The sequence below is a fragment of the Canis aureus genome, chromosome 24 (assembly GCF_053574225.1).
Source record: "Canis aureus isolate CA01 chromosome 24, VMU_Caureus_v.1.0, whole genome shotgun sequence".
Lineage (NCBI taxonomy): Eukaryota > Metazoa > Chordata > Mammalia > Carnivora > Canidae > Canis > Canis aureus.
In genome coordinates, this window is record NC_135634.1 from 32404911 (window position 1) to 32419423 (window position 14513).

At 43.1% G+C, this 14513-nt stretch overlaps 1 protein-coding gene across 17 annotated transcripts in view; it reads left to right on the plus strand.

The window, feature by feature from the left end:
* LOC144296010 (uncharacterized) overlaps nucleotides 1-14513 on the plus strand; it is a 45068-nt gene that overhangs the window by 12354 nt on the left and 18201 nt on the right. For 10 of the 17 annotated variants that reach the window (XR_013363151.1, XM_077868784.1, XM_077868786.1 and 7 more), the window contains 3 exons: nucleotides 7439-7975; nucleotides 8112-8287; nucleotides 9557-9603. Coding sequence is in view for 9 of the 17 variants with exons in the window: in XM_077868784.1 (XP_077724910.1) it covers nucleotides 9579-9603 (25 nt within the window). In the remaining 8 variants the exon portion in view is untranslated. Of the gene's footprint in view, nucleotides 1-3106; nucleotides 3242-7438; nucleotides 7976-8111; nucleotides 8288-9556; nucleotides 9604-14513 lie in introns of those variants that run through there. The other 7 variants (XR_013363149.1, XR_013363154.1, XR_013363156.1 and 4 more) reach the window with 3 other exon arrangements.

Sequence of the window (14513 nt, forward strand, 5' to 3'; positions counted from 1 at the left end):
TCGGAAGATGCAGGTATTAAAGCTCAACTGAATTGTGGGTTTTATTTATTTATGTATTAAAGATTTTGTGTATTTATTTGAAGGAGAGAGAGAGAGGGAGCTCACAAGCAGGAGGATCAGCAGGGGCAGAGGGAGAGGGAGAGGGAGAAGCAGTCTCCCCGCTGAGCAGGGAGCCCAATGCAGGACTCGATCCCAGGACTCCGGAATCACGACCCGACCTGAGCCAAAGGCAGACACTTAACTGACTGAGCCACCCAGGCACCTCGAGTTGTGGGTTTTAAACAAGAGACTGTGAAAGTGCCAATGCAGGGTTCATTGCCGAGAGCAGGTTCACCCGGCCTCCAACCCCCAAACTCAGCCCCGGATTCTCTATGCAGTCCCTCAGCAAACACTATGAAAAGTCTACAAGGTGCTTGGTATGTTTATATATATATTATTTTATCTACTCCCCAGGGTTTTTGATTAGGGTGAGGTGGTGAGGTGCTTGCTTCTAGTGCAAAATTTAAAAGGATGCCAAAAACCCCCACCCAACTCGGTGATTAAGAGAAATAAGATTTCAATGCAATATTTAAAAAATAAAAATTATTGCAAAAATAATCAATGATGAGGGAAACATCAAGATTTTAAATATAGTATATTCAGGTTTGTGATTTCTTTCTTTGGCTCAGCTCCTAAATGGCTTGTCACGGTGCTGCCCATCCTTTTATTTATATTCTTGAGGTAGGGCCATTTCATAGATTGGGGCTCAGAACAGCTGCATAAACTTAACTCTGGTGGATGGTAGGGAGGGAACTCGAACCTGGGACTCTGTTGTCTGTATTCTTTTCCTAAGACTGTAGCCACCTGCCTGTTTTGGAGGAATGATGTCTGCCTCCTTCAAAGGATTTGTTAGTATGTGTTCCAGGCAGCTGGTACCCTTAGCCTCTGAAATAACTGCTTTTCAGAGGTGCCAGAAGGAGATAATTTGTGCAGCGCCTTGAGGGATAAACCACACTGTAAACCTAAAATCATCTTGTTGGGGGAGGGGGTGGAGTGAGCAAAACATTTACTTCAGTGTGGATGACAAACATGCTGAGCAAGAATTAGCCTAACTCTGAGTTAGTTCTTAAAGCCATGTAATCCTTCCTTTTAACCTCTCCCTGGTACAATGGTTTTCTCAGACCCAAAGCCCGCCCATGGAATCGGTTAAAGGGAAAACAAGCTTCGAAATCCCAAATCCTTTTGAAAGTAAAGGGTAGGTAATGGTGTTTACAAAGTCAGCTGAGGCTTTTTCGTGCTGTGTTTTTTATTGCATAGGTGCCCCTGGGCATCCTGGGTTTGTCTCCAGCACAGCAGGTTGACCGGGAGCAGAAGGGGCGGCCAGGGCATGGGCGGCTGGAAGGCATTCGGATTGTGGTATTTCCCTGGGTGCCTGGTGTGGAGCTGGGCTGGGGTCTGGGCTGGGCTCCGGGTCGGCCACGCCTGCCTTCCGTCTCCAATGCTGCACACACACTGCCACCTACGGAGCTTGGGAGGCAAGTCAGCCTCACCGCCGGGCCCTTTCCTGCCACCAAGGCTAGCCTGGCCTGGGTGGAGGAGCAATCCCCCCTCCCCACATTCCCATAACAGAAGCTTAACCTTCCCTGGGGCCACTGAGGACCTTCTAAAGAGCACGTCTCATTTTACAACCCCCTCCCCCCCATCTAGGTAACCCTGGGCCCTTCCCAGAAAGAGGCTCTGTCCTTTCTTTGCTGGTAGGACTCCTTCCCCAAAGGAGGGCCCATTGAATTCACCCTGTTGCACCAAGCTACAGTCCTCTTTGCTCCCCCAGCGATCATCATAATGAAAAAATTGATTGTATTTATTGAACATCCCTGGGGTACTCGGTTCAGCACTATGTGTTTTACATAGATCATTTTATTTAACATTCTCCCAACCCTAAAAACTAGGTACTAGAATTGTCTATGCTATAGATGATGGAACAGGCTTAGGAACATTATGTAAACTTATCTAAGGTCATTTAGCTAGCAAGCAGTGGTGCCAGGTTTTAAATCTGAGTAGATTTTAAATCCAAGGCCCACATCCTTACTCCCTTAAATTAGATCCCCCAGGAGACTCTGAATGGACCACATTTAGTCATCAAGTATGGAGCACCGACCCAGGGGCCACTTAGGGCTTGCATATATTTTATCTTGTTTAATTCTTACCGTTCCATAAAGTACATACAGATGACAAAACTATTTTTCAGATAAAGAAACTATGCTCAAAGAAATTCAGTCTTTTTTTGTTGGCCATTGTGTCTGGACATAAGGCCTGGAGTAAGGTGGGGCAGAAAGCTGAAAAGAACTCAGCCAGTTATTCTCAGCCAGCCACCTGGAGCTGCTCTACTCCAGCTACTTCTGGATTCTTTGTCATGAAAGTGACAGATATATTCTTAGGATTTGAATGAAAGTTTCTGTTATTTGTGGATGAAAGCAAAGCAACTGGTGTAACTAGATTCAAACACAGGTCTATCAGACCCAAGAGCTACTGGATGTGTTTTCTACGTTACTTACCTGCCTCGTATTATAAAATTATTAAAAAGTTGCAGGTTCCTCAGGGATAAGGGGACTTTTACATGTGCTTTTACATTTTTACATGTGGTAGAAAGAATCAGGAGACCTAGAGTTTCATCCTGACTCTTCCTTAGGTTGCTTGCTGACTCACCGGGGAAATAAGACACAAATCAATGAAATGCTAAGAAAGGTGGAATACTAAAATGGAAAGGTCAAGTCAATGAAGGCTTTCTTGGAAAGTCTTAGAGGGGCCTCTGGGTGGCTCAGTCAGTTAAACGTCTGCCTTCGGCTCACAGCATGATCTCGGGGTCATGGGATTCAGTCCAGCATCCAGTTCTGCATTGGGCTCCCTGCTCAGTGGGGAGTCTGTTTCTCAATCTCCCTTTGCCTCTCCCCCCAACACTCTCTCTTTCAAATAAATAAATAAAATCTTAAAGAAATATATAAAAGAAAATCTTAGAAAGCAGAAATTAAGCTGGCTGGAGGGTATTCTACAAAGGTAAAAGATCTAGGTTTGACAAAGAAATGGCCTATCCTTAGTGACAGAAACATATTTTCTAAACTCCGTGCAGGTTGTTCATTCTTGTATCCAGTCCCATCTGGAGCCCAACGAAATGAATGTCACTCAGCAACACAGAAGGGCAACTGGACCACAACCAACTATGTTTGGGGAATGATTTACAAAATAAATATGCTCTTGTATAATACCCCGTTACCATGTGTATGTTATCAATTTTCAAGGAAATAAGATTTGGTAAAGTTTGGCTCATGTCATAACCATATAGAACAGAGGGGTCGTCCTTTGTTGGCTGAGCAAGATTTGTTCCTTATGAACCATGCAGAGTCACAGGGTGGCTGGGATCCTCACTGCAGGGTATGATTGGAAAATAATGGTTGCAGGTTGATGGAATGCTAAACACAGCAGCTCCGACCTAATAATAATCGCCGGGAACACACTTTAATTGCTTGCTAATAAGCCAGTATTCATTCCCTCTGCACGCCTCTAAGTGAGTGGTTTTGATCGACTTACTTCTGGGGCCATAGGCTCTGAATAACTGGTGGGCTGGACCTAATCTACTACGTAGAAAGGTGGTTGAGAGCCGTATTTCATGACAAACTCCCGTCTTTTAGATAACTCAAATCACTGCCTTGTGCCTGCCTTCATTTATTTATTTACAGAATTCATATTAAATTATGTTTCCCTGCTTCCCAGAGAGTGTCGAGTCTGTAAAATAGCTTGAGACATGGGCATCATGTGGATATATGGATTTTCCTGTACTGTTTGTTTTCTTTGGATGGCCAGGCCATTCTGAAAAAAATTGCTTTGGTCAATTCCTTTTTTTTTTTTTTTTTAAGATTTTTATTTATTCATTCATGAGAGACACAGAGAGAGAGAGAGAGAGAGAGAGAGAGAGAGAGAGGCAGAGACACAGGCAGAGGGAGAAGCAGGCTCCATGCAGGGAGCCCGATGTGGAACTTGATCCTGGGACTCCAGGATCAAGCCTTGGGCCAAAAGCAGGCGCTAAACCACTGAGCCACCGTTTCAGTCAATTCCTAACCATTGACTGGCAAATGAATAATCATGATGGTCTCATCTGGGACTTTTAGGCTTATCAAATAAACAGAAATCCAGTATCTCACAGAAGTGTGGTCTCCAGGTGGTCTTTCAAGTCACTTGAGAGGGGGTGGGGGCTACATGATTTAAAATACATATTTCTAGGCCTTATGCCAAACCCTCGAATCAGTATGTGGGTTTAGGGGGTTAGGATCTAGGAGTCTGCCTTTAACAAGCTCCTCTGATACATCTTGTATATATTGAAGTCTAAGAGTCACTGGTTTAGTCCTTGGAAAATACAGGTGTGCGAAACCTGAAGGGTAATCCATGTATCGCTGGACGTTATCATAGGATGTTGTAGTGGGAGGCTCCTTTACCTCTTTCTGCACGCGGTTCTTAAATCTGAGTATAGAGGGCCGCTGAATGAGCCTGGGGTTCTATGCCATCTGAGAACCTCAGCAGTGGACAAGGGCAGATGCACCACTGATCCCCATAGCTTGCCCTCATCCTGCAAAATCTGATTTGGCCATTGTGGCCTCTGGCGGCCTTGCCCTGCCTTTGTTGCTCTTCCATGTGGTGTAATTTTTTTGTTGGTTATTTTAAAAATTATTTTTTAGTTATGCTAAAATACACATAAAGTTTATCATCTTAGCGGTCTTTTTAAAAAGATTTTATTTATTTATTTGAGAGGGAGAGAGAGAGAGAGAGAGAGAGAGAGAACAAGCAGGGGGAGGGGCAGAGCAGAGGGAGAAGCAGCCTCCCTGCTGAGCAAGGGGGGGTGGGGCTCAATTCCAAGACCCTGGGATCATGACCTGAGCGGAAGGCAGACACTTAACCAATTAAGCCACCCAGGTGCCTCCATCTTAGCCACTTTTAAGTGTACAATTCAGTGGCATTAAGTACATTCACATTGTTGTACAACCATCACCACCAATATCTCCAGAACTTTTTCATTGTCCCAAACTGACTCTGTCCTCATTAAACACTGTCTATTCCCTCGTTACCCCAGGTGCCCGGTAACCTCCATTCTGTTACCTGTCTCTACAAATTTACTACTCTAAGTGCCTCACATGAGTGGAATCATGCAGTATTTGTCCCGTTGTGACTGGCTGATTCCACTTAGCATCACGTCTTCAACGTTCATTCAAGGAACAAGTGTCAGAATTTCCTTCCCTTTTTTTTCTTTTTTTATTTCTTTCCTTTTTAGGGCCAAATAATATTCTATTATATGGCGAGATTGCATTTTCTTTATCCTTTTATTCTTTGATGGACACTTGGGTTGCTTCCACCTTTTGGCAATGGTGAAGAATGCTGCTACGAACACGCGTGTACAGATATCTTTTTGAGACACAGCTTTCCATTCTCCTGACTACACACCGTGAAGGGCAATTACTGGATTGAATGGCAATTCTATTATTAACTTTTTAGGAACTGCAGCCATAGCGTTTTCAATAGTAGCTCTCTGGTGTGATTTTACATTGATTTGTGTGATGATTTGATTGTCTGTCCACCCACCATGAAAGCAGAGATCCTGTTTATTTTTACTGCCTCGCCTCCCATATCTCAGTATCTTGAACAACAATGTCTGGGACAGAGTCATCACCGAAATATCTGATGAATTAATGAACGAGTCAGCCTGATGGGAACAGGGCATTGGAGAGAGACTCAGTCTCTGCGCTTAATGAGTTTACAAATTAGTCGGTGAGACGTGACCCACACAAGGCAGTAAGCAAATAAAGGAAGGATATAATTATGTACTTCCCACCACCAGTGCACAAGAGGCGGAAACAGTCTTCACTTGTGATTCTTTCTTGGGGGCCAACACTGGAGGGCTGGGTGCAGGGTTAGCTAAGGAGTCTGGAGACATCAGCCCGGGGAGGGCAGTATGCAATGTGGATTAGGAGGGCACAGGAGGTCCAGAGTAAGCTGGTCTATAAGTCACTGAAATGGGGGATCCAGGAGGCAGCCGCCACTTGACAATTAAGTGGGCAGGCGGTGCGGGGGGGAATCTAACATGTCTCCCTCCACGCCTGGGCTGAGGGCCTGGCAAAAGCAAAGCATGGCCCAGTCTAATAGGGCTGGGAGCTCAGGCAGGAACTGGGGGTGGGGGTGGGGAGCACGGCTTGATGCTAAGAACTCAGATATAAGATGTATAAGATGAACACTAGTTTTAAAATTGTGAGTTGAGCCTTCTTTAGCCATAAACACCATAAATCCTGCAACTGGAAGGATTCTTCATGCTAAGGGGCTATAGCTCTAAAGCCTTATTTTATTTTATTTTATTTTATTTTATTTTATTTTATTTTATTTTATTTTATTATTTATTTTTGCCCATTATGCTCAGAGCAGCACAGGGCTGAGTTTGCAAGGAGGAATAGTAGCCAGCCCACTGTGGGGAAGTGGGTGGAGGCAGAGAAAGAGGAACTGGTAATAGGAGGGGCATAAAAGGGGGAGCAGGGTGGTAGACAGGTGCTTGGGGAGCACTATGGAAAGGTGGCCTGCCCGGCTAAGATGGCAGGGGCAGGCTATAATGGGAGCCAAGGCTAGCCAGGCTGGTGTTGAGATAGGGTGGGGAGAACCTGGGAGTCAAGTGGAGGCATGCTCCTATTTCACTTGCCTTCTTGAGTGAGGAGAAAAAGAATCATTGCCTTAATATTTAAGCTTGGAATTCCTAGGGGAGAGAACAGTCTATTTAACCTTGATGGACTGACCTGGTCATGAAAAGATAGAACCCAGAGCCTCTGTGGCCAGGGCCAGGTATGAATCAGAGTAGGTTCATCGGCTCTGCCAAAGAAATGAACAGAAATGCTTGGTTTGAGGAGTGAGAAAGCTCTGAAAGAGCTCTGAGTGAAAGGGATCTTGCAGTTGGGGCTTTCCAGGAAGCAGGTGCTCAGATACGGAGTTCAGGATGTGTGTCAAGGAGGCCCGTGGGCTCAGGACTATGGGAGGCAGGAGGATTAACAGAGGGAGAGACTAAACTGGACCTGGGGACCTGGTGGCAGTCTGGACCTGTCGTGGTCTGTCAGGGTTGTCCCTGACAGGGCTGAGTGCCTGGGCCTTCCTATGTTCTCCTCCGTCAGTCACTGGATGTGGGCTACCTGGGAAGGTGTGGCCTCAGGTGAGGTGTAGTTGAGGCACAACCTGGAGGAGATGAGAGTGGAGGTGTCACACAGCATTCTCAGCAGCAGGGACCATGGGTCCTTCCTTGAAGGGGATTTGGACTGAGCCTCTCTATGTCCAACACAGGGCCCTGGGGCTTTGGGACTAGATGCAGATGTTGGGATGGTCATTGGGTTTTCTGTCATGGGTGGGATGCATTTTTAAGCAGAGTTTTAATTCTATTTTGAAGGGCAAGAAAACTCCAGCAATGTAGAAGACTTGAGATATTGAGGGGCCGACATCTGTCGGGTCACTGTGGTAGCCACACTTGGAGAAGGCCCCCAGTGATCCTTGGCATCTGGTGTTCAAGCCTCTCCCACACTGAAGAGCCAACCTGTGTGATTGGTGGGTTATTGCAGAAATGATGAAGTGTGACTTCTGAGGCTAGGGAAGAATAAGACATTGTGACTTCCATGAAGTTCTTTCCTGGATCCTTCCCTCCAGGGAAACCAGTTGTCATGTTGTGAGGACACAAGCAGTCCTGTGGAGAGATCCATGGGGCAAGAAGCTGACGTCTGCCAATGACCAGCACCAACTTGCCAACCTCGAAGTCAGATCCTCCAGTTCCCGTCTAGCCTTCCATGGTCACAGACCTGCCTGTCACCTTGACTGGAACTTCATGGAAGACCCCAGAGCCACAAGCTGGCACAGCCACGAAGGTGCTTCCAAGTTTTTGACACACAGAAACGGAGAGACAATACACGGTACCACACTGTTTGTTGTTCATGTAAGTCATCAAGCGTTGGTGTGATTTGTTATTGATGAGGAGATAACTAACATATTGTGCTCTTAGTCAAAGCTTTTTATTTTGAATGATTATTTCAATTCTCTGTCCCTTCCTCCCCACCCCCTTACGCACGCAGACTTCTACGTCCCTTTTTTCCCAGAGGCTTTGAAGCACTACTTTCAAGTGATACTTCCAAAGGTTGATGTTCACTAAAGCAACCTGAAAACTGAATTCCAAATCCTTGAGCTGAATATATTTCTAACATAGACCACACACAGGAAAGCAACAAAAACATCTGCTCATAAGCATAAGGTTTGTATTCAATTCTCACCCAGGTTTTTTTTTAACTTTTGACTTTATTTATTTAAGCATTTACCAAAAACCCCTAAAATTTATAAAAGAAACACCAATACAATACTGCAATATATTAGCAATAGAATTTTTAAACAGTACAGATGTGATGTAAAACATGCAATGTATGCACCAGGACTTGAACTTCTAAGTGATTATTGTGCTCAATTGTGCATCACTGATTGCTGTTTAGACCAATTGGACCTCAGATCGATTCAACTGGTGAAAATGTCCAGGTTGGTCACACACCGCATTGTTTACACCAGTAGTTGGAAACTAAGCTATAGTGTAGATGACAGGCTGCCGCTGCTGTTGAAATAATAGGAAAATGAATTATCCATGGCTAGTAATTGCTAACAAAGTAATAAGGTTATATACATTCTCAAGATGTCTATGAATAAGAAGAAGGATAAAAAGGGCAGAAAATAGGAATTGAATTATGTCAAAAGGACCCAAGTAGAGTATTTTAGAAAAGCAAAACTTGCTACATGTATGGCTGTACCCAAGACTGTGTTAACTCTAAAGGAGCTTCAAATGCTAAGTTTGGACAGTGTGAATGAATCCAAAGTCAGTTGGAGGAAGGATGAATTAAGGGTGCTTGGGTGGCTCAGTTGCTTAAAAGTCCGTCTTTGGCTCAGGTCATGATTTCAGGGTCCGAAGCCCTACATGGGGTGCCCTGCTCAGCAGGGAGCCTGCTTCTCCCTCTCCCTCTGCCTCTCCTCCTGGCTTATGCTTTCTTGCTCTCTCTGCCAAATAAATAAATAAATAAAATCTTTTTTTGTTTTTAAAAGATTTTGTTTATTCATGAGAGACACACAGAGAGAGAGGCAGAGACAGAGGCAGAGGGAGAAGTAGGTCCCATGCAGGGAGCCCAATGCGGGACTCCATCCCAGGATCTCGGGATCCCGCCCTGAGCTGAAGGCAGATGCTCAACTGCTGAGCCACCCAGACCTCCCAAATAAATAAAATCTTAAAAAAAAAAAAAAAAAGAAAAGGTAAGTTAAGACAAAGTAGTATTATTGGAGGGCTGAAAAGTGTTAACAATCCAGTGAGTTGTGGGTTGGCATTCATGTGATCTACGGTCAGGTCAGGGACCAGTATCAGGGCCAACCAAGAGGCCCTCCATCAGGAGGCTGTGATTCAGAGGCAGGAAATCCCACCCCCAGGGTGGAACTGCCAGCTATTTTTGCCGGGACCTCACCAGCTCTCTGTCTGCTACCTGGTTCCTAGATGCTGTTTCTCATCCAGAAGCATGCTGTGTAGCCCAGTCCCTCCAAGTAAGTCCTTGCTGTTCTCTGGTCCCTGAATTCACTGAGAGCTCTCTGTGTCCAAGCAGGGGTGGCCCCTCCAGCTGGGACTTCCTCCCTGCTGTCTGTGGGAGGTCTAGCCCCCGAGCTCCCTGAGAGTTCATGACTCCATTCAAATTCCCAGAGGTAGTCTTGATCTTTCAGACATACAGCTTCCTTTGTCACTAACTTAGACCAAGTTCCCATGAACTGGGAAGTAGACTCCTTGGGGAAATACAGCTCTGTGCCGCACCAATTATCCTCTGCTGGCCCAACTCCCATAATGAGGACACAGGTTCTTCCTCTTTCAAGGAGGGCTCCATTCACTTTTCTTTCAGGGGACTCAGGGCCTGTATTTTCCTCCTCTCTTTTGTACAGGAATCCTAATACTTATGCCAGGGATGTGACCACTGACTTATAAGTCCCTTTGCAGTTTCTCCCAAGGCTCACTTGTGAGGAGGGATATACCAGTTCTGAAGTGGGAAAAAAGGTTACATTAACTCATTGTCAGGCTACGTTTATTTTAGGGAATGGAGTCCTCTTTTATTTATTTTTTCTTCCTCAAGCTCCTTTCCAAAGCATTGTTTATAGCTATTGTGTCTTTTTTTTTTTTTAAATGGAAATTACTGCCTTTAAGTTAGACCCTTGCAAAAGATCTAAATCTGTCCTGGGGACTAAGGGTTACAAGATAGAACAAGCCTGGGCAGATAATTTATAGTCTCACGTGGTCCAAAGCCAAGCAAGGAAATATGCAGTCCTGATGCAGATCTGAATGAGGCATTCTTTAATCAGAAAGCATCTAGGGGTGCCAGGATCAAGTTCAAGGTCCTCAGCACAGTATACAGGGATTTTCAAGACCTGGCTCCATCCACTTTTCCAAACGCATCTCTCCATCCACAAGTAAGTTGTCCCCAGGCTCGCTTATGACTTTGTATTATGCCCTTTGCCTTGTGTGATAGTTAATTTTATGTATCAACTTGACTGAGCTAAGGGATGCCAAGGCAGCTGGTAAAACATTATTTCTGGGTGTGTCTGTGGAGAGTGTTTCAGGAAGAGAATAGCACTTGAATTGGTAGACTGGGTAAAGCAGATAGCCTTCCCCAATGGGGCTGGGCCTCATCCAATCCAGTGAGGGCCCAAATAGTACAAAAAAATGAGGAAGGGCAGATTCACTCTTTCTGCTTGATTTGGGACCTCCCTCTTCTTCTGGCTTGGTTGTCAGACTTTGGACTCAGACTGAATGATACCACTGGCTTTCTTAGTTCTCTACCCTGCATATGGCAGATCATGTGACTTGGCTTCCATGAGTGCGTGAACCAATTCCTATAATAAATCTCCTCTTCCATGTATTTCTATGCATCCTACTGGTTCTGTTTCTCTGGGGAACCCTGACTAATACACCTTGAATGCCTTTCTCCACCTCTGAGCTCTTATTTATCTTTCATGAAGCAGATTAAATGTCACTACCCTAGTGATACTTCGCCAGATCCTCTTACAAAGAGTAAGTAACTCCTGTTCTGCTTCCACTTTGTCCACACCTCATGTAGTTGCATTATAATGAATTATTTAGATGTCTTGCTGCCCCAATAGCTTATGAGCTCCTCCAGGATGAGCTGTATTCATATCTGTATATCTAGCACAGAGTAGATTCTCAATAAATGTTTTTTAGTGAAATGAATGAATGAATGAATGAATGAAATATTGATTATTTTGGGTAATTTTGGGTATGCAAGTCTAGCATGGGTTAATTAGGAGCATGGAGAAGGGAATAAGAGAGGCAGAAGACCATGTTCTTGAATAGGAAGATGGGGAGACATCTCCCTATTAAGGTGAAACTTAAAACAAAATTAAGGTGAACTTAATTTTCTTAGTAATTTTGCCTAAGATTTGCTCTGCCTAAGGGGGTTGGCCAGGTGCCTTGTATGGGAAAGAATTCCATTTGACTCCATCTTTGACCATTGACCCTTTATGGATATTTCTTAGGAAGGATATGGTCCACATGACCCAAATCTCAAAATAGGTGTGATCATATTTAGATTTCCAAATTTACTGTGTAATTTATTTAATTCTAATATAGTAATAATACCTTATAATTACATAATACCTTTCATCTTCAAACCTCAAAGCATTTTCTAAACATTAATTGACAGGAAGAGCTCCAAGCATTTGATGCTACTGAATCTATTTCTCTGCTGGGCAAGTGTATGATGGAGAGTTAACTAACTTGCCAAGAGAATGTATAGATTATTATTTTTCAAAAATACTTTTCATTATGGAATATTTTAAGCACAGAGAAATAGAGAGAAGAGTATAATGAACATCTATGTACCTACCACTCAACTATGAAGTCATGGCCAATCTTATTTTATGTATTTCTACCCTCTTGTGATACTTTGATGCAAATCACAGGTATTAATCATTTTCATCCATACATTTTTCAGCATCTACAAAAGACAAGAACTCTTTAAAAAAAAAACATGACCATGGAGGAGACTGGGTAGCTCAGTCAGTTGAGTGTCCAACTCTTGGCTTTGGCTCAGGTGATGATCTCAGGGTCATGAGATGGAGCCTTGCATCAGGCTCCCCACTCAGTGTGGCGTCTGCTTGAGATTCTATGTCTCCATCTCCTTCTGCCCCTCCCCCTCTTACTCTCTCTCAAAAAACCAAACAAAACATGACCATGATAACAGTATCACACCATCGACAATAGACAATAACTTTTAATAGTAAGTATTCAATCTATTTTTAATTTCCAATTCTTGCATAAGTTTTAAAATTTATATAAATTATAAAATTTCAAGATCTAAGTATGGCTCACATATTGCCTTGGTTGATATCTTTTAGTTTTTTTTTTTAACCTGTAGGTTCTTCTTTTTCTTTTTGTAATTAATTTGGTGAAGAAATCAGGTTTTTTTTAAAACTTTTTTTTTAAGATTTTTAAAATTTATTCATGAGAGACACAGAAAGAGATAAGTAGAGACAGAAGCAGAGGGAGAAGCAGGCTCCATGCAGGGAGCCCAATGTGGGACTCAATTCCGGGACTCCAGGATCATGCCCTGAGCCAAAGGCAGATCATGCCCACTGAGCCACCCAGGCATCCCAAGAAATCAGGTTTTGTCCTGCAGAGTTCTCACTGTCTAGATTTTTCTTTCTTTTTTCTTTTTTAAAAAATATTTTATTTATTTACTTGAGAGAGAGAGATAGTGAGAGTATAAGTAGGAGAGCATGAGCAGGATGGAGGAGTACACGGAGAAGGAGGAGCAGGCTTCCCACAGAACAGGGAGCCTGATATGCAGCAGGATCCCAGGACCCTGGGATCATGACCTGAGCTTAACGACTGAGCCACTCAGGTGCCCCTGACTGGATTTTTCTGATCACATGTTCATATTACCAGTTAACATGTCCTTTCTTCCTATTTCCTGCAAACTGGGAGTTGGACCTAGAAGTTGATCCAGAATTGGGTTTAATTTTTTTGGCAAAACAACTTTATAAGTGGTGGTGTGTTCTTCCATCAGGAGGCCAATAATGTCTGGTTGTATGTTTCTTTTTTTATGTTTGTAGTTGTTGATAATCTACGTCTACAATCATTAATGTATTAGGAGTTCCTTCATTGTTTATTAATAGGAATATACCTATAAAGAGAAACTTCATCTACTATCTGGTTATTTTAAGCACAGTTTTGGCAATCCTAAAGTTTGTATGGAACCACAAAAGACCTTGAATAGCCAAAGCAATTCTGAAAAAGAAAAACAAAATTGGAGGCATCATGATTCTGGATTTCAATCTATATTACAAAGCTGTAATCATCAAGACAGTGTGGTACTGGCACAAAAACAGACATATAGATCAATGGAACAGAATAGAGAACCCAGAAATGGACCCACAACTATTTAGTCAACTAATCTTTGACATAGTGGGAAAGAATATCCAATGGAAAAAAGATAGTCTCTTCAACAAATGGTGTGGGAAAACTGGACAGTCACAAGCAGAAGAGAGAAACTGGACCATTTTCTTACACCATGCACAAAAATAGACTCAAAATAGATTAAATGTGAGACAAGAATTCATCAAAATCCTAGAAGAGAACACAGGGAGCAATCTCTATAACCTCAGCTGCAGCAAATTCTTGCTAGACATGTCTCCAAAGGCAAGGGAAACAAAGGCAAAAATAAACTATTGGGATTTCATCAAGATAAAATCTTCTGCACAGCAAAGGAATGAATCAATGAAACTATAAGGCAGCCTACAAAATGGGAGAAGATATTTGCACACAACATATCTGATAAAAGGTTAGTATCTAAAACTTTTAAAGAACTTACAAACTCAACACCAAAAAACCAAGTAATCCAGTTAAGAAATGGCAAAAGACACGAACAGATATCTTTCCAAAGAAGACATACAGATAGCTAATGGACACATGAAAGGATGCTCAGCATCACTCATCAACAAGAAAATACGAATCAAAACCATAACGAGACACCATCTCATGCCAGTTATAATGGCTAAAATTAACAACATAAGGAACAATATGTGTTGGTGAGGATATGGAGAAAGGGGAACCCTCTCGTACTGTTGGTGGGAATGCAAACTTGTGCAGTTTGGAGAACAGTTTGGAGGGTCCTCAAAAAGTTAAAAATAGAACTATCCTATGAGCCAGCAACTGTACTACCCAAAGGATGTATTTACCCAAAGGATGCAAAAATACAGATTCAAAGGAGTACATGCACCCCAATATTTATAGCAGAATTATGAAAAATAGCTAAACTATGGAGAGAGCCCAAATGTCCATCAAATGATGAATGGACACAGAATTGGTATATATATACACAATGGAATATTATTCAGCCCTCAAAAATGAAATCCCGCCATTTGCAGTGATGTGGATGGAGCTAGAGTGAGTG